Source organism: Ranitomeya variabilis, chromosome 4 (genome assembly GCF_051348905.1).
Source record: "Ranitomeya variabilis isolate aRanVar5 chromosome 4, aRanVar5.hap1, whole genome shotgun sequence".
Taxonomy (NCBI): domain Eukaryota; kingdom Metazoa; phylum Chordata; class Amphibia; order Anura; family Dendrobatidae; genus Ranitomeya; species Ranitomeya variabilis.
Genome location: NC_135235.1, coordinates 103,055,143 through 103,076,118, shown reverse-complemented (window position 1 = coordinate 103,076,118; position 20,976 = coordinate 103,055,143). Strand labels below are relative to the sequence as shown.

The 20,976-nt window shown below is 45.7% G+C and overlaps 1 protein-coding gene across 1 annotated transcript in view; it reads right to left on the bottom strand.

Annotated features, from left to right (window-relative positions):
• Positions 1 to 20,976, bottom strand: part of PKD2L1 (polycystin 2 like 1, transient receptor potential cation channel) — a 150,605-nt gene that overhangs the window by 91,724 nt on the left and 37,905 nt on the right. The window contains exon 2 of the mRNA XM_077259014.1: positions 7,448 to 7,561. Coding sequence (XP_077115129.1) covers positions 7,448 to 7,561 — 114 coding nt within the window. The remainder of the gene's footprint in view (positions 1 to 7,447; positions 7,562 to 20,976) is intronic.

The window sequence follows — 20,976 nt, the reverse complement described above, 5'->3', positions numbered from 1 at the left end:
TGTGCATTGTTAGTTAAGAGAATCTGTCAGTAGGATCATTACTCCTAAATAGTGTTGAGCATTCCGATACCGCAAGTATCGGGTATCGGCCGATACTTGCGGGTATCGGAATTCCGATACCAAGATCCGATACTTTTGTGGTATCGGGAATCGGTATCGGGATTAATATCAATGTGTAAAATAAAGAATTAAAATAAAAAATAGGGATATACTCACCTCTCCGGCGGCTCCTGGACTTTACCGCCGTAACCGGGAGCCGTTGTACCTAAGAATGCGCGCTTGAAGGGCCTTAGATGAGGTCACTGCGCTCTGATTGGTCCGTAGCGGTCGCGTGACCGCTACGCGACCAATCACAAAGCAGTGACGTCACCTAAGGTCTTTCAAGCGCTTGAAATACCTTAGAAGACGTCACTGCTTTGTGATTGGTCGCGTAGCGGTCACGCGACCGCTACGTGACCAATCAGAAGCTGTGGACGTCTTCTAAGGTATTTCAAGCGCTTGAAAGACCTTAGGTGACGTCACTGCTTTGTGATTGGTCGCGTAGCGGTCACGCGACTGCTACGGACCAATCAGAGCGCAGTGACCTCATCTAAGGCCCTTCAAGCGCGCATTCTTAGGTACAACGGCTCCCGGTTACGGCGGTAAAGTCCAGGCTGCGTCGGAGGGTGAGTATATCCCTATTTTTTATTTTAATTCTTTCTTTTACACATTGATATGGATCCCAGGGCCTGAAGGAGAGTTTCCTCTCCTTCAGACCCTGGGAACCATACAGGATACCGTCCGATACTTGGTGTCCCATTGACTTGTATGGGTATCGGGTATCGGTATCGGATTAGATCCGATACTTTGCCGGTATCGGCCGATACTTTCCGATACCGATACTTTCAAGTATCGGACGGTATCGCTCAACACTACTCCTAAACCGTCTACACTCACCGGCCACTTTATTAGGTACACCATGCTAGTAACGGGTTGGACCCCCTTTTGCCTTCAGAACTGCCTCAATTCTTCGTGGCATAGATTCAACAAGGTGCTGGAAGCATTCCTCAGAGATTTTGGTCCATATTGACATGATGGCATCACACAGTTGCCGCAGATTTGTCGGCTGCACATCCCAAAGATGCTCCATACAAGGCAGGATGGATCCATGCTTTCATGTTGTTTACGCCAAATTCTGACCCTACCATCCGAATGTCGCAGCAGAAATCGAGACTCATCAGACCAAGCAACGTTTTTCCAATCTTCTACTGTCCAATTTCGATGAGCTTGTACAAATTGTAGCCTCAGTTTCCTGTTCTTAGCTGAAAGGAGTGGTACTCGGTGTGGTCTTCTGCTGCTGTAGCCCATCTGCCTCAAAGTTCGACGCACTGTGCGTTCAGAGATGCTCTTAGGCCTACCTTGGTTGTAACGGGTGGCGATTTGAGTCACTGTTGCCTTTCTATTAGCTCGAACCAGTCTGCCCATTCTCCTCTGACCTCTGGCATCAACAAGGCATTTCCGCCCACAGAACTGCCGCTCACTGGATTTTTTTTCTTTTTCGGACCATTCTCTGTAAACCCTAGAGATGGTTGTGTGTGAAAATCCCAGTAGATCAGCAGTTTCTGAAATACTCGGACCAGCCCTTCTGGCACCAACAACCATGCCACGTTCAAAGGCACTCAAATCACCTTTCTTCCCCATACTGATGCTCGGTTTGAACTGCAGGAGATTGTCTTGACCATGTCTACATGCCTAAATGCACTGAGTTGCCGCCATGTGATTGGCTGATTAGAAATTAAGTGTTAACAAGAAGTTGGACAGGTGTACCTAATAAAGTGGCCGGTGAGTGTATATGTAGGTCATAGGAAATTGAAAAAAGTATTACCTTGATATCTGCAATCCAATGTCTTATTCTAGAGAAATCCATGTTTTTCTTATATGTAAATGAGATGCTCAGGACTATTGGCCGGACACTGATCTGCATGAGAATCTTCCTCCAGATATTATTTTACCTGAAGGTTGAGTTACCAATGTGATGTGTGGTGAGCGCTCTCTGCTCTCCTGATCTAACTGCAGAACTCTGTGTGATTATAACTGACACATCTGCAGGTTCCTCTCAGCTTCATCTTCCATCTCACAGGCAGCCAGTGTTACAATATAGCAGAGCTATAAGAGCTACAGCAAATGTGTTTGTAAAAAAGCAAAGTTCAGTTCTACTGTTCTATATTAGTTACATGTCTCACACTGGTAACTCCCCCTTAATTTAAAATAATCTCTGGAGGCAGATTCTCATGCAGATCAGTGTCTGGCCCATCGTCCTGAACAGCTCATTTATATATTAAGTAAAACATGGATATATCTGGAATAAGACATCGGAAAACAGATATCAAGATATCATATTCCAATATTTAGGTATCCACATGTCTCAACATAGTCAATTAGATCTACAACTTAATATCTATCCACTATTAGATTTGGTCAAAACTAAATTTGCAACCTGGAATAAACTCCCGCTCTCTGTCGCTGGCCGTATTAACCTAATAAAAATGATATTGCTCCCCAAACTTAGCTACTGCCTTCAACATAGTGCCATGCCCATACCCAAACTTCTTTACGAATTTAAATTCCCTGGCTACATCCTTTATATGGGGGAAGACTAGACCCAAACTTAAATTATCTGCACTACAGAGGCCGAAGCAGGGGGGTGGGGTGGCTCTGCCAGATTTCTACTTATATTATCTTGCCGGTCAGGCTAAGGCGATAACTAAATGGATGCCCAGTAATTCCCTGCCTAACTCTGAGAGCCATCTACTCCACTCTGCCCGGGTTGATTGTCCACTGGGGTTTCTGGAACTAGAGAAAGTTAATGCTCCTCGTTTGCTGCCTTTACTTCGGCTGGCACGACTAATATGGAGGCAAATTAAAAAAGTCATTGGATTTGTAGATGTAGTAGTTGAAATGCCCCTGTGGAATAATAGTTACTTTCCGGGATTATTGGGCCACCCATCCACTGATTTTTGGATTTTGTATGGTGTCCTTTCGGTGGGAGATGTATATAACCAAGGGATCTTTGTATCCTTCGAACAACAACAGAACACTCACAGTATTCCGAGATCTCAATTCTTCCGTTATCTGCAGCTAAGATCAGCCTTTCAATCACACATGCGGAATATGGGTACAGATCGAGCTATCTCATCTTTACCTTTGATAGGTATTCTCAACTCACAGGGTCCTCAAGGACTTATTTCCTCCTTATATACTTATCTGTTGTCCATGGGAGTTGGGTCTACTATAAATTCTATCAAGGGGAAGTGGGAGGGACTTCTTCCTGATGTATCGGGAGAAGAGTGGGAGGATATTCTGGAATCCCCAACTAAAGTCTCTCCTTCAATTAATAATAAAATGACCCAGTTTAAAATGACCCTTTAAAATGGGCCGCCTTCGTTCGTCAGATTGCTTGAGGTGCCACTCAAGTGATGCAGATTTCATTCATATGATTTGGAAGTGCCCTGTTATTCTTCATTATTGGAAGGAGGTGACGACATTATTAACATCCTTATTACTGATTCCTGTCCCACTTGAACCACTGATCTGCTTGTTTGGGGTGTGGGATGCGGAGGCTTGGGATTACTATACCGGAATATTTCTGCGAGAGGCACTTTTTATGGCACGGAAGGTGTTAGCATTAAGATGGATGGGTGGTTCCTGCCCATCTCTCAGAGCCTGGATTGATCTGGTGAATTCGATCATCCCGTATGAACGTGCACTATATCAAAACAGAGGATGTCCAGGTAAATTCGGGAGGATCTGGGGTAGATGGAACTCCTCTCATAATACTTTATAATCCCCATTAACTTGACAATTATGCAAGAGTTGGGCTCGTGGTTTGGGGGGCATCACTTAAAGGGTGAATTCTGTATGGAACTTACTTTTTGGCGGCGTACTATTAAAAGTTAATGTAGTTAATGTTATATAATAGGTGATTTATAAGACATCAGCGATTCAACATACATAGTTTGTTACTTTCGTAATATTTTAGATAAGATGATGCATTGTAACCATCTGTATTCCATACTGTAATTGATAATAACGAATGCAAACATGTGTATTGTATAGTTTATTCTGGAATTAATAAATGAATTTAAAAAAAAAAGATATCATATTCCGCTTCCTATGACTTACATGCCCTTATGGACAAATTCCCGATAATAATTTTTTTTACCAATGTAGTATTATCTAGGTTGTGACATCCATGTGTGCATTAGTCCTGTACAATGACATCACTTTGTGCATAATCTTTGTACATCATGGAAAAACACATGGCAGGAAGTGGATACTAAATGAACCATTTCAATATATTCTGAACTGGCTACTGAAGATATTTTTGGTGAGGTATGAGCACATTCCCAAATAAACTATTGGGCACTGTAGTTTCTCCTAATGTCCAGCTGGCCATTGATCAGGGATTATAGTGACATGTAAAAGTTTGGACACCTCTGGTCAAAATTCATGTTATTGTGAACAGTTAAAGGGCACCTGTCACCCCGTTTTTTGAAGATGAGCTATACCGTTAAATAGGGGCAGAGCTGGGCGTTACATTAGTGTCTTTTGTGTGCCTTTATAACCTACCTAAGCTGCCGAAATACCTTTGTAAAGTCGACGTTTTCTGCTGTCACTCACGCTGGTCTGGTCATATGGGCGTGGTGACAGCGCTGTTTCTCCCCCAGAAACCTGCTCATCATTACGTTGGTGGCGAAGTGGTGTGCGCATGTCCAAAGCAAAGATCCACTGCCCAGGAGATTCAAAACAGCGCGGTCTTCGCTATTCGCCGTTTACCGGTGGGCGCGGCCATCTTACCTGTGGCCGCGCGTGTGCAGATGGAGCGCTCTGCTGCCCGGGGCTTCAGGAAAATGGCCGCGGGATTCCGCGCGTGCGCAGATGGAGATCGCGGCGGCCATTTTCCTGAAGCCCCGGGCAGCAGAGCGCTCCATCTGCGCACGCGCGGCCACATGAAAGATGGCCGCGCCCACCGGTAAACGGCAAATAGCGTAGACCGTGCTGTTTTGAATCTCCTGGGCAGTGGATCTTCGCTTTGGACATGCGCACACCACTACGCCACCAACGTAATGGTGGAGAAACAGCGCTGTCACCATGCCCATATAACCAGACCAGCGTGAGTGACAGCAGAAAACGGCGTCTTTACAAAGGTATTTCAGCAGCTTAGGTAGGTTATAAAGGCACACAAAAGACACTAATGTAACGCCCATCTCTGCCCCTATTTAATGGTATTTTTAGCTCATCTTCAAAAAACGGGGTGACAGGTGCCCTTTAAGCAAGTTGAAGATGAAATGATCTCTAAAAGACCTAAAAATAAAGATGACACATTTCCTTTTCTATTTTAAGCAAAAAAAAAAATAGTGTCATGATTTACTTTTTAAAAATGACAAAATGAAAAATGGGCCAATACAGAGTTTGGCCACCCTTTGAGATTTTTGTGTTCAGAATTCAGATAACTTTAACCCAGGTTTCAGACCTTAATTAGCCTGTTAACGTTATGGCTTGTTCACTATCATTGTTTAGGAAAGGCCAGGTGATGCAAATTTCAAAGCTTTATAAAAACCCAACTTCTAACATTGTGCCAAAAAACAGCAACTATGGGTTCTTCTAAGTAGCTGCCTAGCACTCTGAAAATGAAAATGGTGGAGGCCCACAAAGCAGGAGAAGGCTATAAGAAAATAGCAAAGCATTTTCAAGTTGCCCTTTCCTCAGTTCGAAATGTAATAAAGAAATGGCAGTTAACAGGAAAAGTGGAGGTCAAAATAAGGTCTGGAAGACCAAGCAAAATTTCAGTGAATGCTGATCGTAGGATTGCTAGAGAAACAAATCAGAACCCCCGCTTGACTGCAAAAGACCTTCAGAAAGATTTAGCAGACTCTGGAGTTGTGGTACATTGTTCTATGGTTCAGTGACACCTGCTCAAATATGGCTTTCATGGAATAGTAATCAGAAGGAAACCTCTTCTGAATCCTGTCACGAGTGTGTCAGAGGCTGCAGACCATTGCTCTGCATCTGGCAGCAGAAGGTTTCAGCAGTTTGCTTTGCAGACTTCTTCCAGGTCTTTCTGACTCTATGACTCAGTTGCAACCTTCCCCCGGCTTTAATGGACACACCTGGACCTGGGTGTTTATAACTCCAAGCTTGCTGCTGTGAGTTGCCAGTGATATTTCCAGTTCCCTGTTGAGGCTTGGAGCTATACCAGTCAGCTATCTTCCAATTTGGTGTTTGGAGGACATCTGTGTTTCTCTCTGAGTCTACTCAAGCTAAGTGTTCCCCTTGTTTGTGTATCCCATCTGTCTTTAGTTATAGTGGGGATCGAGCAGCCTACCCAGTCCTTCCCTAAGAAAGGGCTTACTGCTAGGTTAGGCAGGGATTATTAGGCAGGTATCCTGTTCGGTGATAGGTGCAGAATCTATATAGGGACGCTTAGGGTAGACAGGGTGACGTTAGATCTGCCTAGGCAGCTCCACTTCCTGCTTCCTTAGTGTTGGGCTCCCTTTCCCTTTTCACTTTGTGTTGCACTTAGTCTTACCTACACCATGCGTGACAAGTCCTCACCATAAAATTCAGTGTCAGAAGTATGCACAAGAACATCTAAACAAGCCTGGTGCATTTTGGAAACAAGTTCTGTGGACCGATAAGGTTAAAATACAACTCTTTGGCCACAATGATCAAAGGTATGTGTGGAGAAAAAAGGACAGAGAATTTCAGGAAAAGACCATCTTGCTAACCAATAAGCATGGGGGTGAATCAATCATGCTTTGGGGTTGTGTTGCAGTCAATGGCTAGATGAACATTTCACGGGTAGAGGGAAGAATGGATTCAATGAAATTTCATCAGATTCTTGATGCAAACATAACACCTTCTGGAAAAAAAGCTGAAGTTGAAAACAGGATGGCTTCTACAAATTGATAATGATCCTAAACACACATTACAATCCACAATAGACCTCAAAATGCACAAGCTGAAGGTTTTACAATGGTCCTCACAGTTCCCTGATCTGAACATCATTGAAAATCTGTGGCTAGACATCAAAATAGCAGTGCATGCAAGAAAACACAGGAATCTCACGGAAAATCTTGGTTGTGCTTCTCTTTATTGATTTATTTGCAGGATGTTTTTTTTTTGGTGGGTATAGCAAAAATTTCCAAAATCAAGAATCCGGTGGTATGGAAAACTCTAACATCCCCTAAACAATGTGTGGCTCTACTGCATTACATCATGTGAAATACCTTTTTATAATCTCTTTCAGTGGTATAAAGTAAGCTTTTGATTGCAAACATAACACATCTATGGCCAAAATGACAAAAACAGAAATGTGGGAACTAGATCCTATGGTGTAACAAAATAAATTCACCATGAACCTTCTTGTATCTTAAAAGCAACAATCAGAATTTATGACCAAACTTACAGAGACAGATGTCCACCAAGAACATAATATAGACCAGTAATTCCCTCAGTGTGGTTTTTACAAACAGCTCTCGGTCTTCTGCTGTATCTTCAGTTAAGGTTGTTCCCCAAAGTCCTGTTATAAAAGAGAGAACGAATAAGAATCCTTGCAATATTTTTTTGCTACAAGTTTTGTAGAAATACTCTAAGTTATGAATGTATTCTCATTAAGATTGTTGAGCTCATTAAAATAATTGATGACTCTAGAGGTTCATTTCCAGACAAAATCATAGCCACTGGGGAAAGGGAGGGTGGCCACCTTGGGCCCATTCACATTGATGGGCCCAATAAAAAATTCAGCACAAGGGAATCTATTGAGTGACGCTTCTTTCCTTGGCAAGAAAGTCAGTATTTCATTGGCAGTCAATATTTCATTACACTGGGTGAGGCTGTTTTATCAAAAAGAAGCAATGGAGACTGTACTACCTGTATATTGATGGAGTGCCTTGCAAAGTACATGTAAATCAAATGCAATTGCAAAAAAGAGGAAATAATTGTACAAAAATTGGTTGCATTTCCTAAATTAAAAAAAAATATATTTACTAAGTAACAAGTAGAAAAACCTAGAGAAGACAAATAAAAACATTAAATATTATGCATATTGTGCCAGTACTTGTTTCCTAGGCCAAAAATTGGCACTGGGATATAACCCATATGACTGACATGATAACCAATAGAGCCATATAAATGGGAAGGATTCACAAAATAACTATGAATGAAGAATACCCTTAAAGAGATGCCAAGTAGTATTCAGTAAAGAAGAAAGGTGCAATGTACATGTACAGACAGTAAGTAATGCAGTAACAAAAGAATATATAAAAGAGAAAAAGCAATAACAAGGTGCAACAAAGTGTGATGTGCAGAGTAAATTAGGCAGCAACAGAGATTACAAAAAAGCAGCTTAAGTATAATTAAGTATTGCGAGTTCTGCTTCGTGGGAGAAGGCACTGTGCCTTTTGCAGAGTTGCAGCAGAGCTCCCTGAAAGTGGGGTCATGTCTCCTCACCATCACACTCAGGGATGCAGCAGCCTATTATTAAACTTTTTGAGCATGTCACAAAGTAGAGGCAGTACATCCCAGTTAAGGCCAATTGCTTTTGCTCAGTTTCCAGGTATCTGGGTTGTGTTTGGGAGCCCACCCTGAGATGTTCGGACCCCAAGGCTAAATCCCTAGCTACAGCTCTGTGTGTAGTATCTGCCTAGCAGATGTTTATCTCCTGTGGTAGATCGGCTCAATCGGCTGCTTAATGAGGTAGTTACAGGCATGATTCTCATTTAAATTTTAAACTGGTTTAGTAAAACAAGCTTCATAACCCAGTCCCAACAAAAGAAATAGACATATTCAGTCTTCTTGACATAAACAAAACAGCACTCACTATAGTCATTATAACTGCGGGGTTCGCCCGCACAGGAAACAGGATTCAGTTCTGTTTACCAAGAGCCCAGCTCCTCTCTAGCACATTACTAGTGACCCTCTTACATATACCCCATCTGCCCAAAGCTGAAGGGTTTGGCATTTTCAGTCACAAGGCAGGGAAGCCTCAAGAGGGCATCTGCGTTAGCGTGTAGTTTCCCTGGCATATGCTCCACATGGAAGCTGAAGTCCTGGAGTGACAGAAACCATCTAGTCACCCAGGCATTCTTCCCATTCCTCTCCTTCATCCATCTCAGGGGTGCATGGTCTGACACCAACGTAAACTTTTGGTCCAGCAGGTAGTACTTCAAAGTGTCAATTGGCCAAGCATTCTTTTTCTACAACGGCATAACTTTTCTCACAGGAGGATAGTTTACTACTTAGGTAAATGATTGGATGTTCTTCTCTAGTTATTTCCTGTGACAACACGGCTCCCAGCTTGCCTTCTGAAGCATCCTTCTGGACCACGAACTCCTTCATGAAGACGGGTGAGACCAAGACCAACTGTTTACACAGAGATAGGTTAAAGTCCTGAAAAGCCGTTTCCACTTCAGAAGTACAATTGGCCATTGATGACTGTGCACCTTCAAGGAGATCGGTCAGAGGTGCGGCTCTCATGACAAAATTCAGGATGAACCACCAATAGTATCCCACAATTCCTAGAAACGCCCTAACCTGTTTCTTAAAGACTGGTTGCCGCCAATTTTGGATCGTCTCCACCTTGTTCTCCAGGGGCTTTATTTCACCCCTACCAACGAAATAGCCTAGGTATTTGGCCTCCTCCTTTTCCTTGCCGCACTTCTTTGGATTTATGGTAAACCTCACCTTCCTCAGGGCTTTATGCAATGACTGGAACATTTGCAGATGACTTTCCCAATCCGGGCTGAAGATCACAATAACGTCTAGGTAAGCTGTGGTGTATTTCTTGGGAGGAGTTAAGACCTGGCCCATTTCCCACTGGAAGGTGGCTGGGGCTCCTTGGAGACCAATAGGCATCCTGGTGTATTGTAAACACCTATCAGGTGTAGAGAAGGCAGTCTTTGGCTGTTTGGGACATGGGAATTTGCCAGTACCCTTTTTATAGTTCCAGGCTGGTGATGTATCTTGCTGACTCCAACCTCTCAATGAGCTCATCGACCCGGGGCATCAAATACACATCAAACTTGGACACCTCATTCAGCTTATCATAATCATTACAAAACCGCCATTCTCTATTTGGCTTCGGTACAGAGAAAATGGGATTGGACCAGCCACTCTTCGACTCTTCAGGCTCAACATTCTTCTGACCTCCTTCAAAATCACATTGTGGCAGGCTTCTGTTTATTCGATATGGCTTAAGGTTTACCCGCACGGGCAGTTCCAACAGAACTTCGTACTCCACGGTCTGAGTACATCACGGCAACTCTGAAAACAGGTCTCATTTTGCAGGAGCCGTTGTCAGCACTGTTTTTTCTGGGCCACCTCAACATTGGCATTGGGGTTAGCCCCCAGACAGGGAGCTTACCGCGGTTCTCCATCATGCCATGGCTTAAGCAGGTTGATGTGGTTGACCAAATAGGGTTTTCTTCTCCCTGGCTGGTGAACCTTATAGTTAACTTCGCTCAGCTTTTTGAACATTTTGTATGATCGAAAAACTGAGCGAAGTATGGTCACATTGCCACTTAGTCAGAAATTTACTTTCCATTGTGGCAATTGGAACTATGACTCAATCTTCAGGGATAAACTGCCTTAGCTATGCTGACCGATTGTAGACCCTTGACTGAGCACCTTGTGCTTGGAGGAGATTCTCACAATCGTCATTACCTTTGCAATTCTCTCCTACATCCTGGCTACATGCTCAATAATGCTTTGGTGGGATGCTTCCCAGGTCTCCTTTGCAACACCCAGGAGACCCCGAGGGTGCAAGCCATATAACAGTTCAAAAGGAGAGAACTCCGTAGAGGCCTGTGGAACTTCCCTGATGGAAAACATAAGATACGGTAGTATGCAGTCCCAGTATAGACCATCCATCTCTACGACCTTCTTGAGCATGGCCTTCAGAGTCTTATTAAACCTCTCCATCACGCCGTGCTTTTACAGACGGTATACTGACTTCTTGAGTTGCATAATCTGGAGGGTCTTCCGCAACTCTCTCATCACTTTGGACATGAACGGAATTCCTTGATCTGTCAGGATCTGATTTGGCAGGCCGGTCTGGGAAAATAAATATGGACTAATTCTCAGGCTATACTTCCAGCTGAGGAGTTTCTTAGGGGTACTACCTCCGGGAACCGCGTTGCGTAGTCCAGAACCACCAGGATATATTAATGCCCTCAGGCAGACTTTACAAGGATCTGACTAGATCTGTGGCAATGTGGTCAAATGTGACCTCTATAGTGGGTAAAGGCACTAGGGGAATGTTGAAGTGAGAGACAGTTAGTTGACAAGTAGGACAGGACCGACAATTGTTCAAAATCTCTCGGTGACATCCGGGCCAGTAGAACCTTTGAATAATCCACTCTTCGGTCATGTCTACACCCACATGCCCACCCAAGATATGAAAATGGGTCCATTCTAACACTCTATGCATATAGAGCCCTGGTACTGTCAGGCCATGTGCACACGTTCAGTATTTTTTGCTTTTTTCGCATTTTTTCGCTATAAAAACGTGATAAAAACGTGAAAAAACGCTTACATATGCCTCCCATTATTTTCAGTGTATTCCGCATATCTTGTGCAAATGTTGCATTTTTTTCCGCGAAAAAATCGCATCGCGGAAAAAAAGCAACATGTTCATTAAATTTGCGGAATTGCGGGGATTCCGCACACCTAGGAATGCATTGATCTGCTTACTTCCCGCATGGGGCTATGCCCACCATGCGGGAAGTAAGCAGATCATGTGCGGTTGGTACCCAGGGTGGAGGAGAGGAGACTGTATAATTGGTAAAAAAAAAAGAATTAAAATAAAAAATAGTCATATACTCACCTTCGATGGCCCCCGGAGTCTTCCCGCCTCTCAGCGGTGCACGCTGCCGCTTCCGTTCCTATAGCTGGTGTGTGTGAAGGACCTGCAATGACGTCGCGGTCACATGACCGCGATGACGTCGCGGTCACGTGACCGCGACGTCATCGAAGGTCCTGCACACACCATCTATAGGAACGGAAGCCGCTGAGGAGATCGGCTGTCTGCAGAAGGTGAGTATAACCATTTTTTTAAATTTTTTTTAATTATTTTTAACATTCTATCTTTTACTATTGATGCTGCATAGGCTGCATCTATAGTAAAAAGTTGGTCACACTTGTCAAACACTATGTTTGACAAGTGTGACCAACCTGTCAATCAGTTTTTCAAGCGATGCTACAGATCGCTTGGAAAACTTTAGCATTCTGCAAGCTAATTACGCTTGCAAAATGCTAAAAAAACCACGAAAAAAAGGGGAAAAAAACGCAAAAAGAAACATGCGGATTTCTTGCAGAAAATTTCCGGTTTTCTTCAGGAAATTTCTGCAAGAAATCCTGACGTGTGCACATACCCTCAGTTGTTCCAATACCTTTCCTCCTTTGACACCCGATATAGCAAATTCCCATTTACTGTAAAGTGTGGAAACCTGGTGTTGGCTCTTGAGCAACCCTATTTAACACTGTGACATTATCAAATGCCCCTTTTAGCGTACGGTCCTTCAGTTGAGCAATCCCAAAGATCTCCCTGGAAACCCCCAACTCAGGGATGTCGGCCTCAGGGGTCGCTGTCTCATCTTCATCACCCACAATCACACACAGGGGAAATCCATCCGCCTCTGACTGTGATGAGGGGTTTTCAAGAGCAACCCAGCTCTTATCTGAGTCACTTGGCGCCTCCCTTTTCAGCCATAACTCCCAGAGTAAGGTAAAGTACCACTCTATTATAATCGGGTGTATCAAGTCCTAGACCAATCTGACCTCATGGCACTTGGTGTCACAGATAGTTTCTATGGTTACTCGAGTGACAGTGTATTCTTTAGCTTTCCCGTGTATACAGCGGACCCACATAATCCTTCTGGGGGTCAACTGCTGAGGCAGTGGAGTCCTTAGTAGGATCACTAGGCTCCCAGTGTCCCAGAGTTCCAACACCAGTACTCTATTTATCGTCAAGCGACATTTCTTCGGTCCCCTCCCGGGTTTACAGTCCACACTGCATGCCGGATAAGCATGATTCAAACCACGCTGCCCTAAGCTGCAGTACATCAGTTCAGGGTACATGGGACAATGTGCCCAGACCCTGACACCTCCAACAAGTTAAGTTTTTAACTCCTTCCCTCGGCAACCCCTCAGAGGGCCCTTGGATGCCCACTATTTGTGGCTCTAATACCTTTTTTTTTTAGTCAGTCTTCTATTGGGTACCTCAGTATGGAAGGCGATGGTACCTGGTTTCCCTAATGATTTCTCAACCACCTGAAATCTTTTCACTAGGTCGTCCGCATTCTGAGGATCTCCATGGGCAACCCAGGTCTGCACTGGTCTAGGGAGGGCGTGAATAAGTCTGTCCATTACTACGCGTTCAACCATCTGGGTTGGAGTGGAGGATTCTGGCCTCAACCCTTTCTTAACCAGAAATAGCAAGTGGGAGTGGGGTGTTTTGTCGCCGAAATACGACCATTGGTGGACCTGTTGTGTCCTGCTCAAAAAAGAGAAAGGACAGCACCTCCAAAAATCATACAATGATCTAATGCCACTCAGCAAAAATATATATAACTGAACATGAGGTTCTCAGTTTAACATTCTGATCAGACTGTATGAAGCCCACTGCCATGTCACGGCAAACCTCGTAGTGGGTCCTACCGCCCTAATGGAGCGGAGCCGTGTACCGGCCACCGCCACAGCAGCTATGAACCAGCAGGGCTGACGGCCTGGTGCCCCACAGCACCCATGCTGCAAGACTGAGTCCCCATGACTCCAGACTGCGCAACCCCACCAGCACAAACCGCAGCAACAATGGCTGCCACACAGCACCCACCCCAAATGAAAGGAGTAATGAAACTCACCTTCCTCCAGCTCTTCAGTAAGAGCAAAAATGGGCTAGACCCCTTACTTTGCAGTCTCCTGCTAATTAAAATCACCTGTGCGAAATGGGAGGAGTGCACATCCGAAGAAAAAAAAGGACAGAACATGCAATATGCTCAAAAAAGAGAAGGGACAGCACCTCCATAAATCATATAATGACCTGTTGTGTCCTCCTGACAGACAAAGTCACTCCCAAGTATGCCAAATGAATGCTGTGTTTAGTTTGGAATATTCCTTTGCATCCTGTAAGATGAGCTCATAATAAGCCTTTTTGGGCTCTTCAGTTAGATAGGGCACCCTATCAAATAGAGTCCCTTTGAAGTACCGCCAAAAATGCCTCAACTGTCCCCCTGGAGCAACTTTTGCATAGCTCGTCTTACTGCCTTACGGATGTGAGAATTATCATCTGGACTTGGGGTTGGGGCGGTTTCTCTGATGTGAACATACACTGTCAGGAGTTCCATCTGCCATTGCTGCTGTTCTAGGCTGGTTTTAGACAAAGTTGGGCCCTGGGTAAAAGTCTAAAGTGGGCCCCAAATGTTAACATTCACCATTACAAAGAAACATTTCAGCTGTATTTACATGAGCTGAGTTCAGGCCACTAGACGAGCGTGATTGACAATATTGAAGTATTTTGATGCTTGTGTCCAGGCCTCTTTACACCTGCTAGGGAACAATGATGGGATAAAACAATCATCTTACAAAATTGAATCTATCACAAGGGGGAATATCACAAGGGCTCATCTTTTGGACAACTCTCCACTGCCATGCTATCATGAACCTCTCCTGATGAACCCGTTTGTGGTGGAAACGGGTCGAGAGTCTGTTGTTTTCATCTGAGGAGTCATATCATCATGATCTTCAGCCACCTTTATGCAGCACCACATCCTAGCAGATAAGTGCAGTTGTATCATTAGGACTTTTGTGTCCTTACTGCCTATCTACGATAGTTTTGTATGTGGTGCCTTGGCGTGTAATTATATCTGTTGAAATATTTACTCATTATTGTGAGAGCTTGTTGTTCTATGTTAGTGTAATAGAGTGCAGGGTTGCGTATGTCACCACGGAACAGACAGACCAACTGTTGAGGGGAATTTATTAACAGGAGTAGATTCTCCTCGCAGGGAGTAAACAGGGGGTTAATAGAGGTAAATCAATAGTAAACAGTTAAACGGAAACGAAAGGGTTAACGAGTGTTCTTGTAACTTATCAGTCCAGGGAGGTCCTGACTGAAGGGTCCTTATTCCAATGTGGGTACAGTCACCACCAGCAGCACTTGAAGAGTATGAAGTCTTTCCTGTCTTCTGAGAACTGGAGACTCCTGGAGACTCCGAGGTTAAACTTTTGCAGCCTGTTCTTCTCAAAGTGAAACTGGAACCAGGAAATAGCACAGTCTCCCTCACTGCTGCAAGAGCCTCTGTGCACCAGGCTGACAGTCTCTCTGTAGTAACGATGTCACACACACACTGGGCAGTTACTTATCACACTCAGGGATCTTTGCTTGTCACTGCGGTCACCAGGGCTGCACAGTCACTGTCTCTGATTCAGGAGGCTTCCAAATCTACACCCCCACATCCAGCCTTCACTCTGGTGGGTATCTCAGCCTCAGTGCCCTCACGGGGAGCACTACTTTTAGGGGAGCACGGCGCTGCAGCCTGCCCTCTCTTTGGCGCGCTGCCTTCTCTCTGCTCTCCCGCTCTTTTCTGACCACACCTCTCTCTTCCCAGCAGTCACCTCGTACCCTCTGTCCAGGGCAGAAAGTCTTCCCCCCAACAACCCAGCTGTCTGACTATGTGGTTCCAGGCAAGGAGCAGGGAAAGCAACCTACTTACATTCCCCCTCTCTTAAAGCTCGCCATTCCAAGGGCGAGGTCTCTTCGTGCTTCTCTTTGTTCTTCTGAGGGGAGTCAGATACTGGCAATCCTTGCATCTCCTTCTGCCTTTCTTCTTGCATACTCCCAAACTAAATGGTTTAGGAGCTGTTCATCAGTCAGGTTGAGATACGCTTTCTCTGCTTCATCAACAACTGCTGTCCTCTTCCTCTTTTTCTTCTTCTTCTTAGCCTTGCCGGTAGCAGGTGTTTGCGTAGGGGCTTCTTGCTCAGGTTCCTCAGTCTGGGGGCTTAGTTCAAGCAATTCTTCTCCATAGCTCCCCCTCTCTTTGACAGGAGCATTCTCGTCGAAGCTTGAGTCAGATGAATTAAGACCATGCAGGCCGTACTCTTTGTCATCTGCACCGGGCTCTGCGGACATCACTTCCCAGGGCTTCTCAACCACACGCCCTGTCTCACACAGCTGTTCCATTTCCCCTGTCCGATCAGGAACTGGTGAGCTGACAGCCAGCACATTCTTCACCTCAGGGGATGACATCAGTGGTTTCTCCTTCTCATTGGCTCGGACCTTGAAAACGAGTGTCGCAGGAACACTTGGCACTTTCTCTCCTTCTTCGGGAACTCGTGCTGGGCAAGGTAGTAAAGCACTTTGGTGGTCTTCTTGAGTGAACGTCACTTTCTTTCCTCCGGACTGAGTCTCACCAACAAAACCTTCAGACCCAGGCTGTAGATCCACCAGGTTCGCCTTTACGCGTTGGGACAGCGCAGTCATCTCACCAGTCATTTCACCTTCTCCACCTCTCCTTGGCGTCCGACATTGTGGTACTGTCTTGTCCTAGGTGGAACTCTTCTCCTCCTGCCGTACCATTCCCTCCAGGGGCGACGTTCCCTCCAGTTAGCAGGACCCTCAGAGGGGTGAGCGGATGTCTGCCACCGCTCTTCTCGGGTAGGGCAATTTCTGGACATGTGTCCCACCTTTCTGCACGACCAGCACTCACGTCTGCGTCGGTCTGGAGGGCGCTTCAGTCTGGATCGTCGACCTCGGCGGGGGACATCTCTCATCTGCGGTTGCTCTTCACCCCAGGATACGGAGTTACACTCTGGGGCCACCACCGAAGCCTTCTTCATGCTGCGCACCTCTCCTCTATCTCTTTCTGGTGGCTTCCGCACGTTACCTCGGGGTATGCCGCTGGTCCCCAAAACGGCAGTAAGGGCTTTTCCCAGACTCTCAATCTCCTCCCAGATTCTTCTTTTCTTCAGCTGGGAATCTCGGGTCCACATCGCCTCCTCTTCATTGTGACTGGGTGCTCCGCAGTTGTAGCATCTAGGCAGTCGTCTTCGCCGAGCGGCACTAGTCTCACTTTGGGGGGCGGTCTCTCTTTCTCGCACTGGAGGGCTGTACTCTGCAGCAGGGATCTTCTTATATTCATCCACCTCCTCACGGACTCGCTTTACCTCCGTCTTCAAGTCTTCTACCCATTGAGGGGCTGTTACCTCCCTGCTCCATACCTTTCTCACTGGCCCTACCACCCCTTGCTCTTGCTCACGCGTGCGTGCCTCACTCCCGACCTCAGAGAAAGTCATATCTAGCTTTACGCGCATGCGGTCTCACAGGGCCTGTTTCATCACATCTCGCAAGCCTGTCACCAGTTGGTCTCGCAGCACAACGTCAACTGACCCCACACCTACGCCGTCCTTCCGTATAATGGCAGTATGAAGCTCCTGCAGTGCATTCATATATTGCGTCACGGTTAGTGTTGAGCATTCCGATACCGCAAGTATCGGGTATCGGCCGATACTTGCGGGTATCGGAATTCCGATACCGAGATCCGATACTTTTGTGGTATCGGGTATCGGTATCGAAACAACATTAATGTGTAAAATAAAGAATTAAAATAAAAAATATTGCTATACTCACCTCTCCGACGCAGCCTGGACCTCACCGAGGGAACCCGCAGCGTTGTTTGCTTAAAATGCGCGCTTTTACTTCCTTCCGTGACGTCACGGATTGTGATTTCAGGTCCTGATGCCTATTTCTGCATTCAGGACCTGAAATTACGTCACGGCTTGCTGTGATTGGTCGCGTCGCGGTCACATGGGCGGCACGCAACCAATCACAAGCCGTGACGTAATTTTAAAAATGCGCGCATCTCCTGCCTCCATTGACGTCACGGCTTGTGATTGGTCGCGTCGCCCATGTGACCGCGACGCGACCAATCACAAGCCGGAACGTAATTTTAAAATCATGAATGCCTAAAATTAGGCATTGAGGACCTGAAAATTACGTCACGGCTTGCTGTGATTGGTCGCGTCGCGGCCACATGGGCGGCACGCGACCAATCACAAGCCGTGACGTCACGGAAGGAAGTAAAAGCGCGCATTTTAAGCAAACAACGCTGCCGGTTCCCTCGGTGAGGTCCAGGCTGCGTCAGAGGGTGAGTATAGCAATATTTTTTTATTTTAATTCTTTATTTTACACATTAATATGGATCCCAGGGCCTGAAGGAGAGTTTCCTCTCCTTCAGACCCTGGGAACCATCAGGAATACCGTCCGATACTTGAGTCCCATTGACTTGTATTGGTATCGGGTATCGGTATCGGATTAGATCCGATACTTTGCCGGTATCGGACGATACTTTCCGATACCGATACTTTCAAGTATTGGACGGTATCGCTCAACACTAGTCACGGTCTCCCCCTCTCTTTGTACCCGGCGGAACAGTCGCATGCGCAGCTCCCCTACGTCAGTGGGGTCCCCATGCGTCTCCTCAAGTATACGTAATACTTTGCCCAGGGTATCTCTCGCCTGGGGGGGTCTGAGCATAACAGAGTCCCGTGCATCCCCCTGTAGGGCCATCACAGCTATTTCCGCCTGCAGAGCCGGTGTCATAGGATGCATCCGCATCATCCCTCGGATGCGCTCCGTCCAACCCCACAACATGACATTACTCCCTGAAAATCTTGGCAGGTTAGCTAACATAGCTAGGGAGGGGACCTGGGACCTCCCTCAACTGCTTGGTCTGCCCCTTCCGCGCTACCGTGTGACATCCTGCCGACTACGCCAAGTGTAATAGAGTGCAGGGTTGCGTATGTCACCACGGAACAGACAGACCGACTGTTGAGGGGAATTTATTAACAGGAGTAGATTCTCCTCGCAGGGAGTAAACAGGGAGTTAATAGAGGTAAATCAATAGTAAACAGTTAAACGGAAACAAAAGGGTTAACGAGTGTTCTTGTAACTTATCAGTCCAGGGAGGTCCCGACTGAAGGATCCTTATTCCAATGTGGGTACAGTCACCAGCAGCACTTGAAGAGTCTGAAGTCTTTCCTGTCTTCTGAGAACTGGAGACTCCTGGAGACTCCGGGGTTAAACTTTTGCAGCCTGTTCTTCTCAAAGTGAAACTGGAACCAGGAAATAGCACAGTCTTCCTCACTGCTGCAAGAGCCTCTGTGCACCAGGCTGACAGTCTCTCTGTAGTAACGATGTCACACACACACTGGGCAGTTACTTATCACACTCAGGGATCTTTGCTTGTCACTGCGGTCACCAGGGCTGCACAGTCACTGTCTCTGATTCAGGAGGCTTCCAAATCTACACCCCCACATCCAGCCTTCACTCTGGTGGGTATCTCAGCCTCAGTGCCCTCACGGGGAGCACTACTTTTAGGGGAGCACGGCGCTGCAGCCTGCCCTCTCTTTGGCGCGCTGCCTTCTCTCTGCTCTCCCGCTCTTTTCTGACCACACCTCTCTCTTCCCAGCAGTCACCTCGTACCCTCTGTCCAGGGCAGAAAGTCTTCCCCCCAACAACCCAGCTGTCTGACTATGTGGTTCCAGGCAAGGAGCAGGGAAAGCAACCTCCTTACATTAGCAACATATAATCCCCTGTTCATCATAATGGTTTGGGGATGATGGCATAGTTATGGTAATGTGCTGCAATAGTACCTAGATACTAATAGTCTTTGTAATGTAATAATATTAGTGACTATTATGTGCATTGGCTGTGAGCGCCATTCTCGCTTTTCTTAGGGTGCCAACCTCCGCACCTAGGTAGGCATCCAGGCAGATTGGTATCTAGGAGCAGATCACTCATTTCTACACATCAGCTGAGTGAGACTGTTAGTATATGCGAGCACAATTCTATCACTTTTTGTCCATACAAGAGTAATTGAGTAATTGATTTTGGTGCAATTTTTTTCTTTATTGTGAGGTATGTGAATGAGCTTACCCCTGTACCTGTTGTATCTTACAAGCAGAGGAGGTTATAAGCTAGATTAATATTATACTAGTGATACAAGTAGACTAGAGGGTTTTTATGGTTGTTTGCCTCTAGCATTTTACAGTCCATTGTATTGAGGAATTTCTATTTAGGGGGTATCTAGACTTTGTGTTTCTATTTTATTTTACTTATTAGGCCATGTGCACACGTTCAGGATTTTTCGCGTTTTTTTTGCGTTTTTTCGCTATACAAACGTGAAAAAAACGCTAACCTATGCCTCCTATTATTTACAGGGTATTCCGCATTTTTTGTGCAAATGTTGCGATTTTTTTCCGCGAAAAAATCGCATCGCGGAAAAAAAAGCAACATGTTCATTAAAAATGCGAAATTGCGGGGATTCCGCACACCTAGGAGTGCATTGATCTGCTTACTTCCCGCACGGGGCTGTGCACACCATGCAGGAAGTAAGCAGATTATATGCGGTTGGTACCCAGGGTGGAGGAGAAGAGACTCTCCTCCACACACTGGGCACCATATAATTGGTCGAAAAAAAATAATTAAAATAAAAAATAGTCCTATACTCACCTTCGATGTCCCCGGAGTGTTCCCGCCTCTCACCGCTGCATGCTGCCGCTTCTGTTCCTATAGATGGTGTGGTTCAGGACCTGCGGTGACGTCACTGTCTTGTGATTGGTCGCGTGACCGCTCATGTGACCGCTCGCGACCAATCACAAGCCGTGACGTCACCGAAGGCCCTGAACCACACCGGCATCTATAGGAACGGAGGCTGCAGAGGGTGAGTATAACCATTTTTTTATTTTTTTTATTTTTTTTAAACATTCTATCTTTTACTATAGATGCTGCATAAGCAGCATCTATAGTAAAAAGTTGGTTACACTTGTCAAACAGTATGTTTGACAAGTGTGACCAACCTGTCAGTCAGTTTTCCAAGCGATGCTACAGATCGCTTGGAAAACTGTAGCATTCTGCAAGCTAATTACGCTTGCAAAATG